A 27112-nucleotide genomic window follows, 5' to 3' on the forward strand; every position below is an offset into this window, starting at 1 on the left:
GATGAAAGAAGTTTCTCTTTTGACTTTTTGAAGTTGCAATGAGCTTATTCCTTATATCTTGATAATTAAGAGACTACCAGATTAATGGATTAATGATAAAAGTAATCAGCAGATGAACCAATAATGACCAGAATCTATAGATGCCATCCTGTTTGTGGTGTTTTGTGGCGTGTGTAGTGGATGATACTCTATCCCAAATTCAGAGCATGTCCTGCCACACACATTTACGCACTCACAGACAGGCTGACACCCTCCTAACCTCCACCCTCCCATTCACACATACACACCACACACTCGCCGCTCTGCTCAACACAGGCATGCAACGAGAAGCAAGTCGACAGCTACACAGCAGGCAATATCCCCTGCCTTCAGCCCGGGTGCGTGTTTCGGATGCATCTGGTTAGTAAAAGCTGACAGAGGGCCGGCCATGCCTCAGAGGACAGCAGAATGAGGAATTTCGGTGTTCCTCCACATCACCCCTGAGATGTAGGAAACATAGGAGTGCCCTGCTGCCTCCAACACGCACACACACACTTGCACAAACACAACCTGTGATGTGCTCCTAAGATTCCCTGTCACCAGGAATGGAAATGGAAAGCAGCACACACATCCGTTATCTAAATGTTAACTCCAGGTCCCTTCTTGTTGTCACAGCCGGACGGGGTTAGCCAACACCAGGAGAGGAGCTTTGCTTTTGGCATTCGCCATGCTGCACCCCTCTTCAGGAAGACTCTGACTTTAGCAGTTAAAAAGTTTCAGCATGCATCTCTACTTTTTGGAGCATTGTTTTGAAAAGATAGAGATAGAGAGGATCTTTCACACAGATCTGTAATGTCTGCATTTTGTATTTTTTTGGTAGTCTTTCAATATAAGAACCTCAATAAAACAGAATGGAATAAATGTGAAGCTTAGACGCACGGCTCATCATGCCTCACTCCTCATCATAAACAGTGCTGGATTTACTTTGTTTTTATAATCCAGACATGCAAATGTGACTTCAGTTTGGGTTTGTGATGGGTCAGTTGCTGTAAGATGTTCTCTCTTGGTTTTGTCATTCTTGTGTTGGTCTGTGTGTATTGACAGCTACTACGTAGACTTCTGACTTTCTTGACTTCAGCTTTATTTTACATGTGTGATATTAATTTCAACACCCAGCTGCTACATACATTTAAATTGGCTAATAACTCAGCTTTCCTTCAACTAGTAACTTGTGACTGCTCAACATTGTCATTTTGAAATTAGTGATTTTAGTACAGCACACACTGAACACAAAACACAAAAGTCTTGGGCTTTGCTCAAAATGTTATACCAAAGACTGATATTATTCCGTATCATATTCAGCATGTTCATCATATAATCACCTTTTTTTATTGTGACTTGCATTACTACAAAAAAATAAACACTGATTGGTCCTCAGATAGAAGCAGGCTTAAAGAAGCCGGATATTAAAGCTGACTCTTTTGTTACAGATTTGTCACCACACTGCTGATTTTTAGTACAGCCCGAGAAAAGCAGTCTTTAATTCTGTAAAAATGTGTTTTTGATCAAGTTTGGGAACCTTTGACCTAACATGTACAGAAGGTCATGTTCACATGGCGGATCCTCCTTAAAGCTGCTGTCCTGTGTGCTGCTGATTAATCACAGCATCGTGACATGTATCTGGCTTTAGCCCAAAGGAGATGTGTGAGGCATGCAGTGCCTCAGCACTTCTGCAGGAGCTCCTGTGAACAGCACAGATGATACAGGGGAGGGGGGTGATTTGGTGGAGACAAGTGGACAGTTGCGTGGACAGACTTTAGACTGAATGCAGAAGTCTGATGCAGCGCAGGCGGTATTTACGCTCTGACGGCTGCGGGATCCGGGAGCCGGATATATTTAGCCGCCTAGAGATATCACGCCGAGATGAGATTTCAAAGTGAAGTACCTGTTTGAAGATGCATGGCATTCCACAAGGGTGGGCAAGGGCTGCTGGGTATAAATCTAGCACCCCTGCACCTGGTGTGAAGACAGGGAGGGAGAGTGACACCTAAGATTTAGAACGACTTACAGACAAGACGTACATGTGTAAACTACACACTCATCCATATAAATTTACACACTTCCTATGAATGGAAAAGCATGAACACTTAACTTTTTAGCTCCACGCATAGAGTATTGTACATTCTCCTGTGTTGCTCCCTTTTTGTTAAACCTAATTCTTCTGGATGTTCTTGTTGTCATCCATCATGGTCTGATCCTGGCTGGAGGAGATCCTCTGAACCAGTTTTAGAGCATAGAGAGGATAGAAACAATACTTGTGGTACGTCAAAGTCAACTTCTGGAGTATGATTATTGAGCACAGATTTGGTATTTTAATGGAAAGAAATTCATGTTGAGTGCATGAGACTCAAAAAGTTCAAAGTTCAACACCTTTATTGTTCTACATGTAAAACCACAAATATCACAGTCACACTATATGATTGATCTTTGATCACAAGCATTCATAGCCACGACTCTACATTGCCCTTGCTTTTACTTTGTTACTTTGTTGTATCCAAAATGTTCATTTGAATAACGTTTTCATATGTTTTTCAAATCTTTTAAAATTCACAGATTTACTATAAGTATGTAATGAAATCCTTCAGATCACTGAAAATGACTTAAGAGTGCAGAAAATATTCTTTTCTGCCCAGTTTCAGAGATACGTATTAACAAAGATTCAAACGTAAACATGTTTTCTAGATCTCTCACATAACCACCATAACTACAGAAAAGGTTCAGGGTGTTCTAACCTGAGCTGATGTTTAAAATTTCATCTGTTGTACTTTGTTTACAGTCTCGTATATTTCAAATGTAAGAATACTAGGCCAAGCAAAGGCTCCAATTGGGTGTTCCACACATAAAACTTTGCATGAACATCATTGTAGATGCATAGAGATGAATGGTAATATGACAAAAGATGAGAGAAATATCTTTGGTGGATTTAGTAGTGCTCTGTTTACTTCACAAGGTGGTATCCAGATTCTACTAATCTTGACCGTGCATGAAGGTCCCTTGAAATAGAATCTCCAAAAACCTGGTGTGTAATCTTGCAAATGTTGTTCATCTTTGACAAAAATGTGTCACCAGTTTGGATTTTCTGTCTTTTTTGATTGAGAAAAACATCTAAGAACTCCTGTTTAAAGCGGAACTTGATAACAGCATAAACCCAGCTGTTCTTAGAGAACATCTTTGATTTGTGGATTAAGTCTGGAGGTGTCCTTGTGAGACTCGACCTGTCCTGTACTACAAATACAGGTATGCTCTCATGATGTGAGATGGACTTTCATGGCTCCCCTCTGTGTGGTCCTTCTAATGACTATACGCTGTAAGACATTTCCTCCCGTGGATAACACCAAAATAAAATCTTTACTGGGGTCTCAGACTGTACCACACACACTCCATCCATCCATCTGTGTGTCTTCGGAACAAATGATGACTTTCATGGACCCCCTCTTTGTAAGGAATTTGCTCAGCTGCAGATTACATTTTCAGGAATCTGCAATGCCAATGACAATTTCGACAGCTGTGTTAAACGGGCGGGCATGTTGTGTGTGTGTGTGTCTGTGTGTGTGTGTGTGATAAGCTAGCTTTGTAAAGCCACCACACGCTTATTGCTTTTCCCCTGAGTCTGTGACTCATTAATCAAATATTCATACATCCCCTGTAAATACATGGAGAACACAGTCAACCCTTAGAGCGCTGCATGCCCCCCAGCACAAATGCTCTTTCATGTTCTAGACAAAAATCCCCAAATTTCCAATCTTGGCCTTCCAAACTTGGAGAATGTCACTGGTCGTCTTTGCATACTTCATGTTCCCGCTCTGTCCACACAGCCGGGCGACCGTCTGCTAACAGAAAGTCGTGGACGAACACACAGATCAGACAGGAGGTCTAAATGATGCCTTTATGTGTTTTGCCTTTGCTTCTCCATGGTGCACAAGAGAACAGGCGAGGGATTCTTTTCCCTCTCTATCTGTCCATCCTCACCCTTGCCCCGGCTCCCTCACAGAAGAGACAGTTCCCTCCTTTAAAAAGCAAGGCTCATCATAATACAAGAATTTGTATTGAAGAGGAAAACAGTCGGGCATAGCTCAAACTAAGGGGGCAACACACAGATTATCCATGGTAACAGAGCTTTGCACACAAGGATATTTTCTTTTCCTCCACAGAGGAACACAATTGCCGCCAGTGTCACTGGGTCACATATTTTCCGGTCCCTGGTTAATGGGCTGTAGAGATGGTTAGCACGTACGATTAGTTTTAATCTACAACATTTGACTGGAAGAGAAAGGGATTGAATACATTTCAACACACCGCTGAGGTTTGTATCTCACTGGAAAAATGCAGCAAACAATTTTTTTTATTCTGCTGGAGTGTCTTTTAATTCTGCGAGTGGATGAAAAAGAAGAAGTCTCCTTGAGGAAGTCAAACGTTTTGACTTTATTCAACTTTTTCTTTTAGTGTAACAAAATGTTAATCAATGTTTTGCAGGAAAACAAAAGAAAACAAACTGTTAAATTCACATAGCACGTTTAAAAATAAATATTGCTTTAGAGGGTTAAACAGTGCGACTCACTGTTTGCTACTTTAAAAGAAAATAAATCATCTTTACAGTAAACCTTCGTTCCCTGAATCTTTAACTGTTCGGTTATTTTCTCATTTTCAGACATATTTCTGAGTGAGTTGTAGCACATGGGTTCATCTCATGTCACCACTGGTTATTTCACACTTTTACACAGCTCAGTCAAAAGTCTCACCACTTAAAATACACACTACACCAAGCAGACAAACATTATCACACTAAAGTGTCGGCTATTATTGCATAGAGGGAAAAAAAGAGTTCAGGTGAGTGTTAAAAGAAAATTTGGCAACAATATGAACACAGTGTGCTCCATGAAATGTTTTGAACAATCTTCAAAAAGCCCCTGAATCTTAATATTTCATGTTTTTTAAATACTGCTCTAAGCCAAACTGTAAACATAAAACAGACTAAATACTGAAGGTGTAGCCCTTTTAAAAAATGTAAAGAAGGGAAACATTTATTTTAGTATTAACCATTACTGCTCAGTGACACTGTCAGTCATGCATGTGTCCATTGTTTTTAAAACTGCTACATGATCTAAGATGAAAAACATCTAAACAGAATCTCCCATAATCTAGTTTGTAGGTACAGTCGCCATCAACACCTTGTCTCAAGTTCATAAAAATAAAATGTAATGTTGCAAAATGAAGAGTGTTTGCATTGATGTTCCTCAGTATAACTTTAGGTTGTTAAATTAAACAGAGAACCAATAAAATGTCTCAAAGTCTCCAGACAAGATGTACTTGAAACCTATATTGCAAGGTAACAAATAAAAGTCTGAAAAGTTTCCAGGATGTTTTAAAAGTTCCATAACCTTCAGTGTCACAACAGGCTCCAACTCAAGGTTTTGGATATGAAGCAGTGTGATTCATTATTAGAAGAAGTTCCCTGTCAGTAGTAGTTCTGAACAGTGCTGTCAAAGCAGCACAAAGTCCCCTGCAGTGGTGACCGTCCTCCGTGGGTCACGGATGAAGGGCCACTCTCTCTTCTCTGGGGTCAGGCCGGCCGACAGGTCGTAATCTCTGCCGTGACCTTGCACGAAAGTGAACGCTGGGTATTTCTCCTTCGCTGACGGCTGCAGCACCTGGAACAACAACAGAGCGGTGTTTCACAGGAGTGTTACTGTTACACAGAACAGTACATTTCAATACAGTTTGCATTGAATTTCATCACTTAATGAGGGGTGTCTTCTAAAAAAAATTTCTGTCAAGTCTTCTGTGTTAGAAAGATATTTCTTCAAATGAGGCAACAAAAAAAAAAATCAAGTTTATTCGTTTAATATAATTTCTAGAGTCTCAGCTTGATCATGACAGGTTTAAGGGAGGAAAGAAGATCATGGTTTCACATCTCCCCAGCATGTTGACTGGTGTGAGATTCAAAGTATCAGATTCATGGCTAAATGCTGCCACCTAGTGGTCGAAATATTTTCAGGGCTCCAAACTGAACTCAAACAGCTTTATAATAACAGATATTGAAATGTTGGCAGCATAACTGTCAGAAATCTTTTGTAAAGGCAGTACTTTTCTCTTACCTTAGACAACTCTTGTTTGATTTTCTCAAAGTCTTGAACACTTCTAGAGTAGAAACCTATGGTGCAACTGGGGTCCATCTTGCTGAAAGGCATCTTCTTTGGCGAGGGGCAGTGATACGACTAAAGAAAAAAGAGACAAAACAAATTAGAAAATATTCATCAAGCTGAAGGGTCACATAATGTGCAAAAACTGCAGAACATGCATACACTCCATGGCAGCATGAACAGTGAATAAGATGTATTCTGCATCATCTGAGGAGTGAAATCCTATTTATCTGCTGTCACAGCATAAATTTACACCTCTGGTGTGTTGTCTCATTGTATACCACTGCATGCAAAAGCATAAAACAAAGTTGCTGCACAGCGCCCTGTGCTGTTTTTTATGCATGGGTCCTGAAATATTCACGCTCACTGTACCTGATCCAGTATTTGCCGTATTTCTCTTAAGTGGCAGCTTCACACATCTGAGCAGCAAATAAATCAGCAGATAGAGACTGTGTAATTGGGCAGAGGGCTACTATAAGATTCATACCCTTAAGTACTAACAGAAACTATTAAATTCACATTACTGGGGCCCCAGTCAGCTCGTCTGTGTAATTTCACATTACCTGGAGAGGGAAATCGCTGGTGCTGACATCCACAAAAGACTGACAGTAATGAGGGTCCATGTAAATCAAGCTGTCATCTGCAAGGACAAAACAAAAGACAAGTTATTCAAAAACATCGGATTATTACAAAAACGCACTTATCTCCAATTTCTATGCAGAGTAGCTCAAAGTCACCCGCTCGGCTTATTGTTAGGCTTGTGTGCGTCAAATATGCCTCCCAGAAGGTTGTTGCTTTTTAATATCCACCAGAGTGGATTAAATTCTGCATAATCAGATGCGTTTGTACAAGCACATTCTTTACACGCACAAAAAAGGGGGCTGTCATTTAATTTTTGTGTCGGGGAATTACTTTTACAAACATGCAATTATATTGGAGCATTTGCATATGACAAATGCAGCGCGGAGCTGCGCCCTGGCAGGGAGAATGTATTGCTTGTCATTTAGACATCATCCACCACTGTATTTCAAATTGGTAAAATGTAAATGCGTAAATATTGACTGCCAAGATGTACAACTGAAGGTTCCTCCTGGCTCCTGAAGGTGATGAAGAGTGGCTCACTTTGGGCCAGGATGAAATTTAATGCATGCCTCCTATGGAAATCAATTACTGCTCACAACTTGGGAGGTTTACTTGTGATAAATGGGCGAGGCTTTGATGGGTCAGAGAGAATAAAGTAAGCCCTGCTTCACTTGCTTCCCTCTCCACTCCTCTCCGTTTTCCTCATGCAAACAGGAATACATTAACTTACTTTGTCTCTCCTCATAAGAAGGGTACATTATGCAAAATCATCTGTTAGTCACACCAACCTCTCTCTGTGTGTCTTTCTCTGTTTTGCATTAAGCTAACACTAACCTTGAAATCCCACAAAGTAGCAGGCCTGTTTGGGCTTCCCTCCGATGATGCCGATGCAGTACTCCAGACTCAGTATGCTCTAAAAGCAGAGAAATACAAAGGAGACACTTTTACTTTGTTTCTCACATTCTATATACTGATGACAAAAAAAACTGATATTTCAAACCCATGTTTTCTTCCAGTAACTTCTCTGTTTCTAGTATAAAAACTACTCTTGTGGTCTTCTGTGTGTGTGTGTGTGTGTGTGTGTGTGTGTGTGTGTGTGTGTGTGTGTGTGTGTGTGTGTGTGTTAAACCTTGTGATTAAGCACCAAAGAGTCAACTTCAAACCTACTGAAACTCCATGCCCCTCTCACCTTAGTGAAGTTGAAATAGTCAGGGTTTGTCTTCTCCCCTCCCAGCCGCACAGGGACGAGGATGATGACAGCTCGACTGGATGAAGGCACTGGTTGGTTGTTCTGTGGGGAAGTGGAGGCCTGCCCGTCTCTGGGTGCCCTGTGGCTATCGATGACATCAGCACTGTAAACTGCAGAGGAATCGATAAATCTGAGGTCAGACGTGGGTCATTTGTCTGTCTTTGTGTCTGCCCTGTTTATGTGCCAGTCAGTTTTATTGTATTTTTCTGGTTTGCCCAGCAGCCTCTCACCCATATCTCTTAATACTTTAAGTGGCTTTGGGACTTTTTTTTTCACATAAAATACACATTTCTGTCTTTTTACTACTTCTGCAAATAGTCCTCATTTATGTTCACTCAATCCATCTGCCAGAAAGGTTTTTATATGTATCCCTAATGCAACCTAATCTTAAAATATTTCAACAGCATGTCTTATGAAATGCACAGAAAACGTATTCCATCTACTGTAACCCAGCTGTGAGTGTCTTTGATAAGCCTTTAAATATGTGTTCTTATTTGGTTGATGTGTCTTTTAATAATATTAAACCCCTCTTAATGTTACAAAATCTTACCAGTAATTTATTGGTATATATTTATAATCTATATCGGTTGAAATTATCATAATTATTTTAGTGGGTAGATATGTTTAACTTTTACAAACCATCTTTTAATCTTTTTATCTTCTATGTAAGAAAAAGTGTAAAATGTCGGTCACCGTTTCTCATCGTTCCAGTCAAAATCTAAAAAGATCCAATAAAAAGTCCAAAACCCAAAGAGGCTCATTACAAAAAGAAATAAAACACAGCAGCATATTGTTGCCTTAAGAGAAATAGAGAAAGTTATGTGGCATAAACCAATAAAATGTGACTTCAACCCTTGAATTCTCTTGAATCAGAGTTGATTTTATTAACTATTTTATTTTTCTAAAAAGCACAAAACACCTTGACACCCTCTCTGTCACACCCCCTGTTCTCTTTTCTGGCAATAGAGAAGACAAACATATCTCAAAAGCCAATTTATTGAGTTAAGGAAAAGTTTGGAGTGGGATGTTATAGGTTTTTATAGCAGATGGGTTTGCTGGGGAATAGACACAGTGAGACCCCTGTCAGCTCCTTAGTCTCATCGCAGAAGAGAGAAGGTGAAAAAAGAAGGGTCAGTTTGGGCGTTGTGCCCAGTTTCCTGTTTCATCAACAGTAGGCTCATCTTTCATACCTGTGCAGTCCTGGGAGACATAAGCAGTTATACCCGCCAAGCCAGGGTCCATCGCTTCCTCAACTGCTTTCCTAAGAGGAGAGGAACCAAGGAGAGGAAGAGGGAGAAGAAAACAAGGCGTAGTATTTTTAGAAGTTTACATCCTTGACTGTATAAGAATGGATGACTTGACAGATACCCAAAAGTGTAGAGCTAATACACTACCAGTCAAAAGTTTGGACACACCTTCGCATTTAATGGGTTTAATTTATTTTAATTATTTTTGACATTGTAGATTTATACTGAAGACATCAAAACTATTAAATGATATGGTTTTACCATGATATGGATTACAACAGTAATCAAACAGGATATCCATTGTGTACTAACCCTACCTCTGAACAACACAACTGATGGTCTCAAACACATTAAGAAGGCAAGTCATTCTACAGATGAACTCTTGACAAGGCTCATGTTAATTCAACCATTCCAGGAGACCACTTCATGAAGCAGACTGAGAGAATACCAAGAGTGTGCAAAGCTGTCATGAAGGAAAAAGGGGGCTACTTTACAGAATCTAAAATATAAAACATATTCTGATTTGTTTAACAATTTTTTTAAATTAAATAATTCCTTAAATGTTTTTTCATAGTTTTGATGCCTTCAGTGTTAATCTACAGTATTTAAAATCATTAAATACATAAAAATAAATAAAAACCGTTGAATGAGAAAATGAGAAACTTTTGACTGGTAGTGTATATAGTACTTCTATCAGTGACTGGCTGCAGTATGGGTCATATACTGTAGCTTACCTCCTCCTTTAAAACAGATATAGCATGGGTCAAACCAGAAAATTTAACTAAACGTCAAGTCAATCTTTCCCAAACATGCTTTCTGTCACAACAGTTAGTCATCATGCTGATTTATGTGCAAGGGTCACTTTTTGGTGAAGTTTAATTTCAATTAGTCATTTAATCGTACAAAAGGGGATGTGGTGTCATGAATCGGCTGCTGCAGTGTTATATAAGCAGAGTAGAAGAGGAACAGAAAGAGAAAACAAAACTAACACAAGGGTCACTTCACTGTCATAGCTGTAAGTGTCCACTCTGTAAGCTAAATGTGTTCTTTGTTTAGCAGAAAGGGCGAGACCGCTCGACTAGCCATATCACTCCTGCACATGTTTTAGCTCCAAATAACATCACCAGCACAACATGGCAGTGCCCATCATGGACATATTTTGGCTTCATTATTTTTACAGTGGGAGGAGATGAAGGCATGTTGTCCATATTATATACAGTCAATGGTTTACATGCAAAGCTAATTCTACATATACATTAGTACTAGGGCTATATTATGAAAATCACCATGAACTTAAAACCTGTGATGTAACATTGTTACCAATGGGTTCAATAATTAATAATTCAAAGACATTTCAAGTGCACGCTTAAATAAGTGGGATTACAAAGATTACTATCTATCCATCCAATATGCATGTTGTGCTGATATCACTTTTTTTTTTCTCTTTCCCAGTATGGATACTTGATTAACAGCTAATACTAAGTACTTATGCTCCTATACCTGTATACTAGTCTGTCAGCTAAAGTAATCCATACCCCTGGAACATGCAGAGCTAACTTTAGAAGGAGCTCAGCTTGTAGCCTTGTTGAACATCATGTGTTTACCAAAGACTTTCAGGGAGAAGCAACATTTTTTGCGTGAAACTCCTTCTTTTGTTCTACTACGGATTTTACGGATTACAGACGTTACTTAAGGAAAGTTTATAAACTCAGCGGCGGATTGAATTTTACGATGCACTAAAAATACATATGTTGATTGTTCAATGACCAAAAATAATTGATAGGTAATATCTAAAATAAGAAGGTGTAGTTACTGTCAAACTTCACTTTAAACACTTACTTGACGATGTGTGCTACCACAGCAGGACCGTACCAGTCCCCTGCCTGTTTCCCCATGGTCAGACCCAAGCGCACCAGCCTGTGGATGCCTAACTGAGCTGAGGGGCTGTCCCCAAACCAGGATACCAGAGTGCTGTGGTACATGTCTTTCAAATGTGCATCTGCCTCCTCTGCAGATCCCGGAGCCTGGGCTTGGTTCACAGATTGTGATCTTTTGCTTGAAGATCTGTGGGGACCTTGCAGAGACGACTCCAAAGACGCCACCAAACGCTTGGCTGCAGTGGTAGTCCTGGTTTCTGTGTCTAAAGGCTGGAGGGCCAGTGCCTCAGACCAGGTCCAGTCTGTGCATGGAATAAATTACACATAACACAACAGATACAGTCAGCGTTAGAGAACAAAAGTACATTTTCAGATCAGGTTTTGTTGGAAAGTAACAGTTTTCACAGCTCCTAACTTATTTAAATTGGTGGCTGATAGCTATGGTCGCAGCAAACATAACCCCCTCCCCCTCCTGCACTCATAGAAAAAGTCGTCCTCTTATTTATTAATATTTATACATTTTTAACCAGAGCCTCTGGGGCATCAAGTTCCTTTTAGAGGATCAGCAATGAGAACTGAAGTCTTTCAGAACTTGCAGAATTAAAGTTTTTTCCCTTAAACAGACTGAACCTTGTGCGATTCATTAACAGAATAGGTGTCTTTTCGTTCAATTATAGGTTTGAGTGTCCCAATATTTCACTTTAACTGGCCTTAACCTTACAAACAGGGGGGGAGCCGAAGGCGGAGAGAGAGGGAGTTACCCCAGCTATAAAATGAGCCAGATTGGAGTGTAAGGTATTAACAAAATGACCTTGATCTAGAGTGAATCCGAATGAAATTGATCAATAAATATTCTTAAGTGGCCATTAGTCATTTTATCTAGAAATATTTCATCAGTGACATATTTTAGATTTGACAGAAGAACAAGTTTTAAATATTGTTTTCTAAATGACTGCATTAAACCGGCAGTCTTCTTATTACATAGAGCCATAAAACCTGGGCACTTTACAGACAATAGATCCGAGCAATTAATGAGGAATTCACTCGTTTTATCAAATGGCTTTGATCAACTAAATTTAACTTTCCAAAGGTTGAGAAAGAGAGAACTCTCAATGCTGGCCATAAGTCTGCCTGCTAGCTTAGAAAGAGAGACAGAACTGAAACTGAATACAGACTCAGGTGCTGTGGGTTTAAACTGTTCAACATTATATGACATACTAAAAATGTAAAGTTCAATGTTTTTTTTAAAACTAGGACACATCACATTCAGAGCAACTTAGCTACCTTACTACACGTTTTGTTTCCCTTTAGTATTATTCAATATTAGCAGCCCCCTCTTCTAGACAAAGGCACTTAAACATGTGGCAGTTAAATAAGAACCCATTTATAGTGTTTCAGAAGCTTGGGAATCCGACAAATCTGCAAGAGAAGGCTCGGCTGTTGTTGGATTTCTACCAGAATACCTTTAAAGATACTAAAAAGCTTCCTCCAGTTGTTATTGTTTGTGTTTTCATCTCAGTGTTAAGTACCATGCAGAAAAAAACCCATGTCTGCTGATATATGAAAGAGCCATGACTCTTTTTCAGGTTTACAGAGGTTAAACCCATGCTTCTTATCAATAAAAAATGTAGCAGCTGCATAGCTCTATTTTATTACATGCTCTTTTATCACACTGCTCTCCAAGCAAGCTAATTACTACGCTTAGTGTTGTTAATTAAGTCAATTACAGCAAATATAATACATATTTAGCAGTGAGCATGACTGGCCCCCTCGTCCTCTGAATGCAGCAAAAGTACAACCCCAAGTGAAATAAAGACCCCAGGCTTCAGACCTTTCAGACCTCAGTGCTCCTGAAGTCTCTCATCTTTGGTAACTCTACTGTAACTCAGGTGTAGTATGACACCATCATTTTGCTCACCTCTGCCCATGAAATGCAGCATCAAAGCCTGAGCCAGCATCATCTGCCCGGCCCTCAGCATGCAGCCCCAGCCGCAGTCAGAGGTCAGGGTGGAGCCCGGCAGAGGAGGGAACTCCTCCCTGTAGGTGAGCCACAATCTGGAGGTAAAATCTTTGCGGAAATCCTCCACGTTCCCCAAGATAAAGTCCTCTTCGGAGGTTTCATAGCAGGGGTCTGTAAGACCATCTTCATCTGAAGAGAGCAAACGATCAAATCAGAGTTTGTTGTTACCTTTCAACCTTTCTCAGCCACAGTATGCCAAGTCTTTGGATACAACTTTTACTGCTAATCACCTGTAATGCTGCCAGTGTGTATTTGTATTGTCACTGTTTGTGTTTTATCAACAAAGCCATTCTGGGAAAAAAAATCCCATCTACTTAGCCTCACTACGAATTCTGAAGGATTTAAATAACAACCCTTATTCTAGACACAAACAATTTGTTGATCCAAATAGATTTTGAAAAGAAGGCTTTGGTGTTTTCTGCACCTGCTGCATGGCACAAACTTCATATTGGTCTTTATCTTCCACTCATGCTTAAATCCTCATGACACTGCTGCATGCTTGGTTTTTATTGTTAAAACTATGTGTTGTTGCTATTTTTAGCTCTTTGTGAAAGAGATTTCTGGTCTAAATCAGACAAACCTGGATAGTTGTAGGTAAAAAAAGAAAGAAAGATAAACCATACCTTCCACCTTAAAGTGGTAACACTTCCCGAGGAGAAACACTGGAGAATTCCTACTGAATGAGGTCTTTGATTTAAGAGCCCAACCTAAGACACACACAAAAGACAGTATTTTATGTATGATGTAATTAGATAAACCTCCACATACTCTCTATCACATAATTTCAAACAGACTGGGTTAGTCTAGAGATCCAAATTTCCCAATATGTAGTTTTACTTTAGTCACTTTGACATATAGGGCAGACAACAACCATTGTTTTGTTCATAAATAAACAAACATTAGCATGGGTGACCTAAAAGACAACAATGTCACATATATTAGTGTGGACAATATGACAAAGACCTATTTTAAAGGCTGACTCAACAGCAGACGGTTGATGTCTCATTGAATTATGATCCATGTTTTTATTTATGCAGCCTCTCGTCATTGTTGTTTACTTTTTACAATTTACAACGTAGGTAACAAATACACTTGAGTCAAGAGATGAGATAGCGGACGAACAACACAGCACTTAAAGCATCACACAAAGTGGACACAGAGGACTGTGTGTTAGTGTGTATTAGCCTGAAGCATGGGACTTACTGTACTTCATATTATGCCACGCTGAAAAGAACTTTGTCTTCATTTTTTCCACCTCGTCGCTCCCTTTATTCTCCATTTCGACCGACAAGGGATGGAACCCATTCCCACAAAGCTGATAAATCCTGGAGCACATAGTAAACATAAGAGAAAATCACACGTATACAGTCTACCAGTGGTATTTAAAATGCACATTTACATGAAACACAGACGCGTTTTTACCTTTCAGCTTCTAAGACAAAGCTGTTAACCCAGTCGCTCCGTATAAAAGATAGTTGGTCACATTTTGTTACAGAGCTTTAAGTGTAACATGAGAACATAACACTGTCCTGCGACCACTAATGTTTACACTGAGGAAGTAGAAGTCGTGTCACGTGATCTCGCGGTGTTTCCGACGTGACCAAGCGGAGAGGGGCGGGTCTCCGGAGGCTTGATTAGTTACTCTGTCCAACCCGGGCGGGCGGCGTCTAAACAGTTGTTGCAGTATGTAAGAGCAGTGGTTCGAACACTCCACTCACTACGGTTATTCTACGCAACAAAACCAACACTCTGTGTTGTATCAAAGCAGGGCGACGATTAAAACACATACCTAGCTCAGCTGCAGCAGCTTCCACACATCACCTACAATAACATTTCGCTTTCTAACTTCTGTTCCCAGTAGTGATAATTTATAATACGTTTGCCAATATATATGTCATTTATCAAAAAGTGGGAAGGGAATTCAACCAAAAATAAAAAACATTTAGCTTTACTCATTGAATGCACTTATTAGTAATTTTAACTGGGTTTTTTTTCAGTTTTTGCTCACCCCTGGCACATAAGTAAGGACTAAATTACTGTACATTGTGGAACAACAGCCTATCCGTGTAAACTATGGGATGTTGTCAATGTCTGTGTGTTTCTCTAAGCATCTGTGAACATTCTCCATCACATCTCTGTTTCGAAAATGAGATGCATTATTAACTCTTCTTGAATTGGACCATTGCATAAAATAAACAATTCTTTGTGATTTTTCTGTCACAAAGTAAATAAATCACTTTGGCCTTCTCTGATTTGCAATCTTTAGAAAATAATAGCACATTTTCATATGGTTGTGTGTATGCCCAATCTTTCAGTAAACTCCCAATGTTTAAATAAAAAAGTACTGAATCAAAGTATTGAAATTGACATCTTGCAATGCATGTCAATGTTCTGTTTTCAAGTAGTAATTATGGACAATAACAATGCAGAGAGGGCATATTTTCCATGATGCACATTTTTCTATATTAACCATTTCTACATTATCTTTTAATGTGGATCACAATTAAAACCTTTAAATGACACTGTGATAATGAATTAAGTTGAGCTCTGTCCCACCACCAGGGCCGGGGTCGTGCCAATGTGCTTATCCTCGATGGAAAGTGTTTCCCCTGGCCTTGGGAGCGCGCATGCATTCAGCGAAGGTGGAGCAAAAGCACTGCGTTTGATTTCATCTAAGTAAATTAAAACTAACAACAAAAATTGCATTGTTGTTTTAAAAGTGTTTCATCTTTTGCAAATTTGTTTTCTGAAATGTAAATTATTTTTTGGCCTTGGTAAAAGTGTTTTTGCTGTTGTAATTTTGTTTTATAAAATGTAAAAATGTTTTATAAAATGTTTTCCAAAATGTAAAAATGTTTTCCAAAATGTAAATTTGTCTCCAACTTTGTAAAAGTGTCTCATCTTTAGTAAATTTGTTTTGTCCTTCAGGGCCACCGTAGCCCCACAGTAGTACAGTTATCAGGGGGCTTTATGTTGGGTGTGTTCTGTTGCGCATCTCTCCCATCATTACGGTAATGATGAATCCATTCTCCCGTTCTCCCCGTTCTCCCTGTGGCCGTAGTGAGTGAAGTGGAAAGCGGAGTCTGCCTGCAGCCTGCCTGCCTGGGAATCCCGTTAAACCACATCAGCGGCCACTGCCATGGCTGAACGCCGCGCCTTCGCCCAAAAAATCAGCAGGTAAAGACTTTAGATCCGCGAAATGAGTTTGTAGAAGAGCACAGGGAGCGATTTGACGCTTTTATATGGGTCGTTCCCTCACAGCAGCAGAGGGAACCCTGAGAAGGAGGCCTGATATGCTAGCTGCTTGTTAGCCCTATATAAAGATGCTCAGACCCACCCAGACACACAGAGACACAGCTAGCCGCTGGATGTTTTCCACATTGAATGCGAACAAAGAAGTGATGTGTTGTGTAGTTGTAATGAATGTATCCTGCTGAAACAACAGGTTTGTAATTATAAGCACAAAGAGGGAGAAACAGTAACCGTTCATTTTGGACAGACATCCTACATCCTAAGCTACCGATGGGATGCTAGCAGCAGTGGAAGAGATGCAACTTTGTAGAGTTATGTTTGAAGACGGAACACACTGACAAGAGAGATATTTGTTTTACAGTAAGACTGGGAATAAAAGCCTCCCACAACAGCTATCAAACAGCGACATAATAATCTCCTCTCCGCCCCTCAGACGGATCAAAGTAATCTCTTTAACAAAGGGCTTTGTGCTAGCTGTCAAATACCATCATCCCCAGCAGCGATGAACAACTTAGATACTGGAGAGATGGAGAGAGATGGACATCATGGTTCAGGTCCACAGACATTTAACATTTCACTTCAGCATTTAGTAGAATTGGCCAAACATTTGTATTTCCCTACATGTTTGTTGTGTTGACTCTGAAACAACCAACATCACATCTGGAAAATAAATGTCATCCCCCCCTTCAGAGACATTATTATTATTATTTACTATTATTACTATTATTATTATTATTATTATTATTATTATTATTATTATATACTGACACTTTTAAAAGGAAGGCTGTCATAGGTTGTTACTAGAGCTTTGCGATAATTCAATAATGAGAATTATTGTGATACAATTTTTCTCAATGTAAATATATCAAATGTTAGATTAAAAATCGATATATTTAAATGCACGTAATCCATAGTAACCTTAAACGGGAGTGCACTACTCACAATAATACTCAATAAACTGATACACAGCATACAATGTGATGTTTCTTTGTTGTAAATTTAAAGCAAAATATGTAAATAACCTCAATCTGAGGAAAATAAGAATCTACAAACTAAAACTTCACAAAAATCTCATTTTAGACAAAAGACCTGCTACCTATTAGCACCGTCAGAAAAGAGGGATTTAAGAAGCTTTACAGAGAACTTAATCCTAATGCAAGCTAACAAACCGTCTGATTTCTGAAACTTTCAAAAGTCTGCCTTTAAATGTAAATGAAATAATGATTTGATATTTATCGTGATAATTGTCAATATCAACTGATATGAAAAACTTTATCGTGATAACTTATTTTTCAATATCACCCAGCTCTAGTTGTTCTGTTCTTATTTTTTTTTATCAAAATACCAGGCACAGTTACATTTTTCATTTGATAATCTGGTTGAGATTCTCAAGTTGTAGCTGCTGCCATCATAGAGGAGTTTTCTGTCATTTATTTTTCATTTATTTGGTGTTCATATGCAGGTAGTAGAAGACAGTAACACATAAATCAAGTGAAGACAGATTAAATAATATAAACATGTCATACATACAGAAGACAGGACGACTATACAATAAAGTAAATACACTTATGACAACAATTACGCATATATAAAGTAAATACACTCATAACAAAACCAAACGTATACAGAAATATGTAAATAATTGTTTACCTAGGAGTCTAAGGGAAAATGGTGTTATAATAGTTCCTGAATTTGATGTATTTTTTGTCATTGACTAAAAGAAATGATTGAATAAGGGACTTGAATTCTAGAGGGAAAATTGAAAACTTCGGAAGTGACTTTGAGAGTTTCTATTTGTGAATGAAAAACTTGGCATATCGTGTAATGAAGTTTATGATATGTTCAAGAGCAATATTATCCTTGTTATCATAGTAACAAACAACGTCTTTGAGTTTTGGAGAATAAACTTTATTAGCAGCAGAGAAAAAAATGAGTTTTGTTGTATAAGAAAAAACACAAGTGAAGGAATGAAAAAAAGAACCAATAATAATACATTATAATAATTTTAAATAAAAGATAAATTAATAGATAAGAAATAAATAATAGTAAAAATACAATACAATTAAAAGGGTTAATATTTAAAAAATAAATAAGTGCAAAAGGTAAAAAAAAGACAAAAAAAATAAAAAAAACAATAAAAAAGATTAATAATAAAACCCCAAAACAAACTGAGAAAAAAATAAATAATTAACACCATGTGTGATAATCTAACAATTTTACCCCATATTGCAGATTTAAATCAGATGGTGCGGGCCTAATGTTAAAACACACACATTACAGTGTTGTGTCATCAATAACTTCAATATCACAAACTCTGACTTTGAAATCCAACATCAAAATGAGGCAACCATTTTCTGATTCTGTTTCAACAAAGAATATACATGTGGCACATTAGTGGTTGGCTGTTTTTTCAGGTTTCACAATATTATTTTTTCTCACATTGTATCGACTAAATAAATCAATAATTTGGGGTAGTTGCCATACGAGTGGAACTTCCCTGAATAAACAGATTAAAATGTTTTTTGTTTTTTTACAATTGTTCACGTTCTTGGATTAGTCAGCGGTGTTAAACTTTGCTGTTGTTTTTCATTGGTAGTGAAAAAGGTGCCTGTCTTGCTTCTATTTAAGCATTCTGACTATTAGTAGTAAAAGCGAGTCTCCTCACGTCATGCGTTGAAGCTTATTTAGTGACTAAAACTGCCAGTCTTAATCTCATGCCTCGATGAGTTTGTTTTACGCTATGCCCTTCACTTCTCACCAGTTTATTTTTAAAATAAAAGTAACTGCTTTTCTTGAAGAGACGGAAACAGAAAGATGTTTGTTTTATGAAGTTCTTCCTCTGTGAGTGACCGGGGCTGAGTTAAGGTCTGGTTAGAGGGACTAAGGAGGAGGACTGAAGAATGTGTTTGTTGGTTCAGCACTTTTCCCTTTCTCTGATGGTAACACTGCAGACGTCACTACATCTCAACAACACTGTACATTATGTTACATTTGTAATTTAACTGGAACAATAACCTTAAGCCAGCATTCTTTTGCAACCTTGTCTCAGGCATAGGGATCCTTGTGTTTGTGTACAGTATTTTTAATGACACATCCGTGACGGTGAACTCAGCACTTTTGTGGCTTTGGGGAAACCAGGCTTCATTTAGAGGTTTTGGGTTTTGCATTGACAGAATCCCTCCTTATACCTGCTTATTACTGTAATCAAGTCCAAGTGTGTCACTTTTAAAGTAGCTATTGTGATTCTGCTTTTTACACACAGAGCAGAAGGACAAATCCTGTTCTAAAAAAGAACTGAATGAAAAGGAACAGTTATTGTCGGATCCTTTTAGCCTCTGTTACCTGTGTGATATCACCTTGAGTCTCTTGAGTGTAGCCTTAGTCCTTGGTTCCAATTTGTTATTTGTGTCACTCTGGGCAACTTGCTGCGTTGTTGTTTTGTTCAAGGAAAAGGTCACTGAGTTGTTGTGGTGGTTGGTGTGATTTAAAGGACCTGTGTCTGTGTACGGGGAGTAGAAGGGGGTGGAGAAGATTAGTGCTGACCACTGGGATCCACAGGTTTTTATTCCTCTCCTTTCTGTTGTGCTGCAATATATGCTGCTGTCTTAGGCTAGAGCAGAGAGAGAGACTTGCACTGAAAATCTTGAAATGACAAGAAGAGTATTTTACAATGTTAGCTAGCTTTGGCACCCACAAGTTAAGGCACTAAAAGTGGTTGTTTGCTTTAGCAGAGTAGTAGTAGAAGTAAGTCTCCCTGTAAAATACCCCACACTACATTATCATTGCAGACTGTCAGACACTTTTCTCAAACCTTTATCTCTCTCTCCTTCTTTTCACAATCTGAAAATCTGCAATGTGTGGTGTTTTTGTTGGCATATGTTGTAGAAGATTGCCTTGTGTTGTTGATTGTTATGAGTTATAGTTGGAATGTATTCAACATTGTATTATCTGGTACAATGTACTGCTTCGTAATCCTGTCCTTATTATGGCCCACACATTGTTATACGTAATGTTGTGTCGCTGCTTCTCTCTGAATCTGAGCCTGAAAGACAAATGACTGCTTTTAGATCATTAGAGTTTCAGTCTGCCTTCCTTCACCTCCTTCATCTCTCTATCTCTGCAGGACTGTGGCAGCAGAGGTCAGGAAGCAGATAGCAGGCCAGTATGGGGGCTCCCCACAACTCTTCAAAAACCTCAACGCGGGCACCGCTACAACCAACACGGTGAGTAGTCTCAGGGACCTTTCAGACCAAGCGGTAGCCTCCGGGCGCGAGAATTGAACCACATTCAGCCAAATGGTAGTGTCTGTCAAAGACACACAGTCCTGGAACAAACTACCAGCTCACATTAGGGAGCTTGAGAACTACAGTGCCTTTTAAAAACAAAAAAAACCAAAACACTTCAACATTGGTTAAAAACAAACCAGTCATGTACACATGAATTATCTGTTTATTATATTATATTTTCATAATGCAGCAATTTCAAAGATATTAAGATTATGAGTTTTCCATCACTAGATTTACAGCTGACTTGACTGAAAGGCAGGAACGCTGTAGCTGTTGGCGAGGAGGCTTAAAGCCAGCCTCTTTACGTCACAATCGTCGCAGCAGCAATATTGCTGCTGTCGACGATTGGCCTCAAAACAGTGCTTCAGAAACAGATGGGTGATGTCATGGATACTACGCCATATTTTATACAGTCTATGCATACAACATTGTCTAAATCTCACTTGTTATCTGGCAAAAGAAAATTGTAAACAAGCTCAACAATTAATGTTAAAAGTTGTCACAAGGCATCAAGCTTTGGTTCCCAAACTGAAAATGGTATCACCATTTAGTCACCTTATTATAAGAGCAATTAAGATACTTAGCAGTTAAACTCATGCAACATTGACACAAGTTAGGTTGAGTGCCGCTTATCCAATATGTCTCCCACCGACGATTGGCTTCAAAGCAACGCTTCAGTAACAGATGAGTGAAGTCATACTACGTCCATTATTTGTACAGTCTATGATTCAGACGCCAAAACCTCCCATTAGTGTCCCCTGCATGGTACTGGATGTCTCAGCTCAACTTGAGTTGACTTGCTTTGGTACTGGGTTGTGTTCTTCACAAAATTCCCTTTCAGATTAGGCAGGATTCTTGGCTGAAGCTCACATCTCATTAAACTGCTGTTACATCATCATCAGTACAACACTAACACACTTGGGATGCACTATTCCCACATGAGACGAGGATGCCATTCTCTTGAGTTAGTGGTTATTCTCAAGGCTGCTTGTGTTTCTTTGAATACCATGATGAATGACCATTGATTAGCCTGCAGACCACAAGCAATGTCTCTCCAGTTTCAAATGCAGAAGGCCACACAGTGTGTTTGTTAAAGGGGTAGTGCCAATTGACCCTCAGCAGCTCTGAGCCAGGACAAAAGCAAATGTTCCCCCCTCCTCCTTCTTTAATTAGGCCACAGTTGGCTGTTGATTAAACTGTGAAAGGTATTTGTGTTCATATTCCTCAAAGGGAAAGAGAGAGAGACAAATGCGTGCATTCACCACTGCTCACAAACTGAAGCTGATGAAACCAAATATTTCCCCTGGGTTCATTGTTTTGGGAGCAGGATAAGACTCGTGAAACCATTAGTCAAAGCTTAAAGCACAATTGATAATCTGGTAATGTGTATTATCCTGAGGGGATTTTGAAGCCTTCCCTGAATCACAGTTGTTACTTTCTAAGAACTGATTTTCTTGTTTGGAACAAAATAATAATAATAATAAACTTTATTTATATAGCACTTTTCTAAACAGAGTTACAAAGTGCTTCACAGAAAGTAAACAATAATAAATATAATCCCAACCCTTTTTCATACACATATACACATATACATATACATATGTACACACATGCACATACATATACATACATACATACATACATACACACACACACACACACATACATAATAACATGTTAGCAAGTTATGAAGGCCTTTTTGAAAAAGAAAGTTTTAAGAAGTGATTTAAAATTAAGAACAGAAGTAGCACGCCTTATTTCAGATGGTAAGTCGTTCCATAGTTTGGGAGCCCGGACTGAAGAAGCCCGAGACCCCTTGGATTTTAAACGGGCACTAGGTATAACCAATAAGCCCATGTCGGCTGATCTGAGAGGGCGGGGAGGCTTGTACCGAGTGAGAAGGTCTGTGATGTACTGGGGAGCCTGATTGTGTAGAGCTTTGTAAGTGAGCAGTAGTATTTTGAAATCGATTCGGAATTTAATAGGAAGCCAGTGTAAGGAAGCCAGAATTGGAGTTAAGTGATCGGATTTTCGTGAACCAGTGATTAATCGGGCAGCTGCATTTTGAGTTAATTGAAGGCGATGAACAGAAGTATGAGATAAACCGGAATAAAGGGCATTGCAAAAATCTAGTCTTGACAGGATAAAGGCATGAACAACCTTGTGTTGTTCATGATGATGCAAAAGATGATGCATAAGCTAGAACTGCTTTCTCAGCACAATTAACATGAATACCTTCTCTTTGGGCCTTCTGATGTAGAATGTAATGAGTTTAAGTGTAGACAGGAGAGACCGTGTCTTCACAGCGATCTTACTTCTCCCATCCCTCTCATCACCCCACCAGGTGCCCCTCACAGAGGCAGTGGAGCCCGTGGATTTTGAGGAGTACCTCATCACTCACCCTCCCATCGTTGAGTCGGGTCCTCTGAGGGATCTGATTGAGTTTCCCCCAGATGATATTGAGGTCATCTACACGCCCAGGGAGTGCCGCACAGTGGCACAAGCCGTCCCAGAGGAGGGGTAAGGGTTGAAACGCTGGCAGTGGAAGAAGCTGGTATAGAGTTGAAGTATCATTTCTGTGACAAATTTCTCTCATGAGAACAGGCATCTATTTTTCATAAGTTTGCACAGTAGTTCTGATAGGTCATTTATCAGGAGAAGCAGAGTATGACTCTTTCTGCTGTGTGTTACAAGAGTTTATTATTATTGCTGTCTATAGTTATCGCTAAAGCTGCACAACATATGTAAACATCAAAGACATGTGGGCTCGATGCCATTCCTCTCTCTCTAGCTCGTACTCTTGATAATTCAGACTGGATGCATTACTTTGTGATATACCAGAAGATGAAATGACATCAGTCTTGTAGCTTTTCCTCTTTATTCACTAAGACTTATTAAGTTTAGGTCTGACTCTTGCTATTGAATTAAAGCTTGTCAAGTCTGATGGAGTGTGTCTGGCTGCAGGGACACTGATGTTCATGTAAGGGACTGCGTCAGATCCTACACAGAAGACTGGGCCATCGTCAACAGAAAGTAAGACTTTACTGTTTCGAAGTGTTCACGTTGTATCAAACAATTAATTAGAATCATGGGACTGTGTTTTAGTATTTAGTTTTTGATAATGTACTACATTACTGTGTACTTTTCAGATACCACAAGCTAGGTACGGGCTTTAACCCCAACACTCTGGACAAACAGAAGGAGCGTCAGAAAGGCCTTCCCAAACAAGTGTTTGAGGCTGATGAGATGCCAGACAACAGCAGCTACCAGGATGACCAGGTATGGGATTATTCAGTCATCAAGTCAAATGAACTTTTGATCTTAAACTCCTATTGCATGTTTCAGGTTGGTGACATTTGGGTTGAAATGTATTTTTCCATAAAAAGTCTGCATGTGAGTCTGTGGTTCTTGTAAAGCAAATCCATTTTGCGGTTTGGGTCTTGCAGGATGATCTGAAGCGACGGTCCATGTCTATAGATGACACTCCACGTGGCAGCTGGGCCTGCAGCATCTTTGACTTGAAAAACTCTCTCCCTGATGCCCTCCTTCCTCACCTCCTCGACCGAGCCCCCAACGAGGAGATCGACAGACACAACGAAGAGCAACGCAAATCCAACCGCCACAGAGAACTCTTTGCTCTGCACCCAGCTCTTGATGAGGTACTCCTTCAGAACCTTTATTTCTATAAGTCATCACATAGTTAAAGTTTTCATTTGATAACACTTTGTAAAAAAAGAAAAAAAGTCAGGATACTTGATCCAAGCAAGCTAATGTGCTATGACTTTGTTTAGAATAGTGTTTAAACTCAGTCCCAGAATGTCAGTAGTTTTCTCTGTAATTAATAACCTTAAATCTAAAACATGTTTTCATCAGAGGATGGCTATGCAAACGTTCATTGTCATTTTGAGTTTGTACACTTATGTGCCTGTGAACTTCTTTGTGACTTTGCAGGAGGAGCCCATTGAGCGCCACTGTGTGCCTGAAGTACCTAAAGAACACTTTGGCCAGAGGCTACTCGTCAAGTGCTTGTCCTTGAAGTAAGTGTTGGACAGCCTTTTTCTGGAAAAACAGCCCTTTAGCTCTTTTATTTAACTGCTGCTTTCTGCTGACCCGCTCCTTTTGCTCTCCTTGAAGGTTTGAGATCGAAATTGAACCCATATTTGCTAGTTTGGCCTTATACGATGTCAAGGAAAAGAAAAAGGTAAGCTGTTATGCTTTCCTCAGCCCTGAGTTGTTGGGTCACTCCTGCAAACCATTAAAAATGTTGGGAGGCCAAAACGAATTCGATGGGTGGACGATAAAATTTTATGTTGTGGACCTGTTATGCTTCTGGGAATGCAGGTAAATCACCAGAACTATGTATCTATCTGAAGAGGAACATCCACTGCTGGTTCTTTCCCCTAAAGCTGACAAACACTAGAGGGTAGCAGTGCCTTGATTAGCAGATGTCTCACATGAACAGTGCAGTGGTCTGCGCAGCTCCATCATTTATCATTTCACAAGAGGGTTATTATCGTCTGAATGTTGGCATGTTTTCAGCAATTATGAGCCAGAAATAAGTTTCAGTGGAACAAACATGTACTCAAAGACTTATATTAAATACTTAGAAACACCACAATGTAGCCATGTCGATGCATTTAACAGTTCTGTTGTGCTGCTCTTGATATCTCTCTCGATGTGCCTCCCAGATATCAGAGAACTTTTTCTTCGACTTAAACTCTGAGCAAACGAAGGGGATGCTTCGTCCGCATATTCAGACAGCAGCCATCTCCACGTTGGCACGCTCTGCCATATTCTCCATCACGTATCCCTCCCAGGATGTCTTCCTTGTCATTAAGGTCAGACAGCTATGATATAATGTCTTTTTCATTGTTAAGGCTTGCTTTGCTATTGAAAGTATGAAGATGCAACAAGATGATCAAACTCTTGTTTGTAAAAAAAAAAGAGAAAACACATGAGAATATGTACACTACCAGTCAAAAGTTTGGAAACACCTTCTCATTCAAGGGTTTGTGTTTATTTTAATTATTCAAAACACTGTAGATTAATACCAAAGACATCAAAACTATGAAAGAACATGTATGGAATTATTTAATTAACAAAAAGTGTTAAACAAACCAGAATATGTTTTATATTTTAGATTCTGTAAATTAGCCCCCTTTTTCCTTCATGACAGCTTTGCACACTCTTGGTATTCTCTCAGTCTGCTTCATGAAGTGGTCTCCTGGAATGGTTTCTAATTAACATGAGCCTTGTCAAGAGTTCATTTGTTGAATGACTTGCCTTCTTAATGTTTTTGAGACCATCAGTTGTATTGTTCAGAGGTAGGGTTAGTACACAATGGATAGCCCTATTTGACTACTGTTGTAATCCATATTATGGCAAAACCAGATTATTTCATAGTTTTGATGTCTTCAGTATTAATATACAATGTTGAAAATAATTAAAATAAATAAAAACCATTGCATGAGAAGGTGTGTCCAAACTTTTGACTGGTGGTGTAATGCTCTGAGTATTTATTGAATACTTCATAAACTCCAGTCAGTCACATGTCATTTCCAGAAAATGCCATCTAATATCCTGTCTGTGTTTACTAGTACTATCATTTTGATGTGATTGTCCTGTATTAGCCTCTGTCTTGTATAAACAGCCCTGTGTTTGTGTGTTGACTGAGAGAGTGTGTTTTGTCTCCAGCTGGAAAAGGTACTACAGCAAGGTGACATTGGAGAGTGTGCTGAGCCCTACATGGTTTTTAAAGAGTCAGATGCTGCCAAGGTATGACCCTGAAAGTTTTGAGGCTTCTCACAAGCATTATAATAAAACAGATATACAGTGTATTGAATAATAACTATGTTATTTTTTCATATTTGTTACCACAACTTTCTTTTTTATAATGCGGCCAATTTTCCATTGAAATGTAGCACTGTACATCACTATTTTTATTAAATCTATTTTTGTGTTATAGAATAAAGAGAAGCTGGAGAAGCTCCGCGGACAGTCAGAGCAGTTCTGCCAACGTCTTGGACGCTATCGCATGCCTTTTGCCTGGACGGCCATTCACCTGATGAACATTGTGAACAGCGCTGGCAGTCTTGAGAGAGACACGGAGCTGGAGATGAGCCTCTCAGGTCTGACATTTCATTTTAACCCAATCCATTGTATTGCAACTAAGAAGAAACAATATGTATCTTTGTACAAGCAAAAAAGTGTGCTTGATGTGTTTATGCGTCTACCTACTCACATGTAGTGATCAGAGGACACAGATTGTAGCACAGATTTTGCAGTCATGCATGAGGCTCGTGTTCATGTTAAAACATTACCACACATCTTTATCTTAAAACAACTTTCAAGCAAATATTAAGAAAGGCAAAGTATCCAGCCGTATTGATTCCTGTGTGTTATTTTGAGTTTGACCTTCAG

General features: G+C 39.2%; 2 protein-coding genes and 1 long non-coding RNA gene across 12 annotated transcripts in view; 2 read left to right on the top strand and 1 right to left on the bottom strand.

The window, feature by feature from the left end:
- The window catches only part of LOC117829656, a 105165-nt gene extending 93542 nt beyond the window's left edge, over window positions 1-11623 (top strand). For both annotated transcript variants that reach the window (XR_004634658.1, XR_004634657.1), the window contains 2 exons: window positions 7996-8145; window positions 11272-11623. This is a non-coding gene — a long non-coding RNA (uncharacterized LOC117829656). The remainder of the gene's footprint in view (window positions 1-7995; window positions 8146-11271) is intronic.
- On the bottom strand, window positions 4438-14758 carry atg4c (autophagy related 4C, cysteine peptidase). Its single transcript, XM_034707224.1, has 11 exons — window positions 14577-14758; window positions 14358-14479; window positions 13778-13861; window positions 13053-13283; window positions 11097-11436; window positions 9201-9271; window positions 7951-8120; window positions 7596-7674; window positions 6743-6819; window positions 6135-6254; window positions 4438-5687 (listed from the first exon to the last, which is right to left on the bottom strand). The coding sequence occupies exons 2-11, from the start codon at window positions 14431-14433 to the stop codon at window positions 5520-5522; spliced, it is 1416 nt and encodes a 471-aa protein (XP_034563115.1). The 5' UTR covers window positions 14434-14479; window positions 14577-14758; the 3' UTR covers window positions 4438-5519.
- A 1346-nt stretch (window positions 14759-16104) lies between these two features.
- Window positions 16105-27112, top strand: part of dock7 (dedicator of cytokinesis 7) — a 51731-nt gene continuing 40723 nt past the window's right edge. For 4 of the 9 annotated variants that reach the window (XM_034706470.1, XM_034706480.1, XM_034706496.1 and 1 more), the window contains exons 1-11: window positions 16107-16331; window positions 20530-20629; window positions 23037-23212; window positions 23657-23725; window positions 23842-23971; window positions 24139-24351; window positions 24644-24729; window positions 24827-24893; window positions 25381-25530; window positions 26387-26467; window positions 26658-26820. In XM_034706470.1, the coding sequence (XP_034562361.1) occupies window positions 16294-16331; window positions 20530-20629; window positions 23037-23212; window positions 23657-23725; window positions 23842-23971; window positions 24139-24351; window positions 24644-24729; window positions 24827-24893; window positions 25381-25530; window positions 26387-26467; window positions 26658-26820 (1273 nt within the window). In that variant the 5' untranslated portion in view covers window positions 16107-16293. Of the gene's footprint in view, window positions 16332-20529; window positions 20630-23036; window positions 23213-23656; window positions 23726-23841; window positions 23972-24138; window positions 24352-24643; window positions 24730-24826; window positions 24894-25380; window positions 25531-26386; window positions 26468-26657; window positions 26821-27112 lie in introns of all 9 variants that reach the window. The other 5 variants (XR_004634531.1, XM_034706520.1, XM_034706511.1 and 2 more) reach the window with 3 other exon arrangements.

The sequence above is a fragment of the Notolabrus celidotus genome, chromosome 2 (genome assembly GCF_009762535.1).
Source record: "Notolabrus celidotus isolate fNotCel1 chromosome 2, fNotCel1.pri, whole genome shotgun sequence".
Taxonomy (NCBI): domain Eukaryota; kingdom Metazoa; phylum Chordata; class Actinopteri; order Labriformes; family Labridae; genus Notolabrus; species Notolabrus celidotus.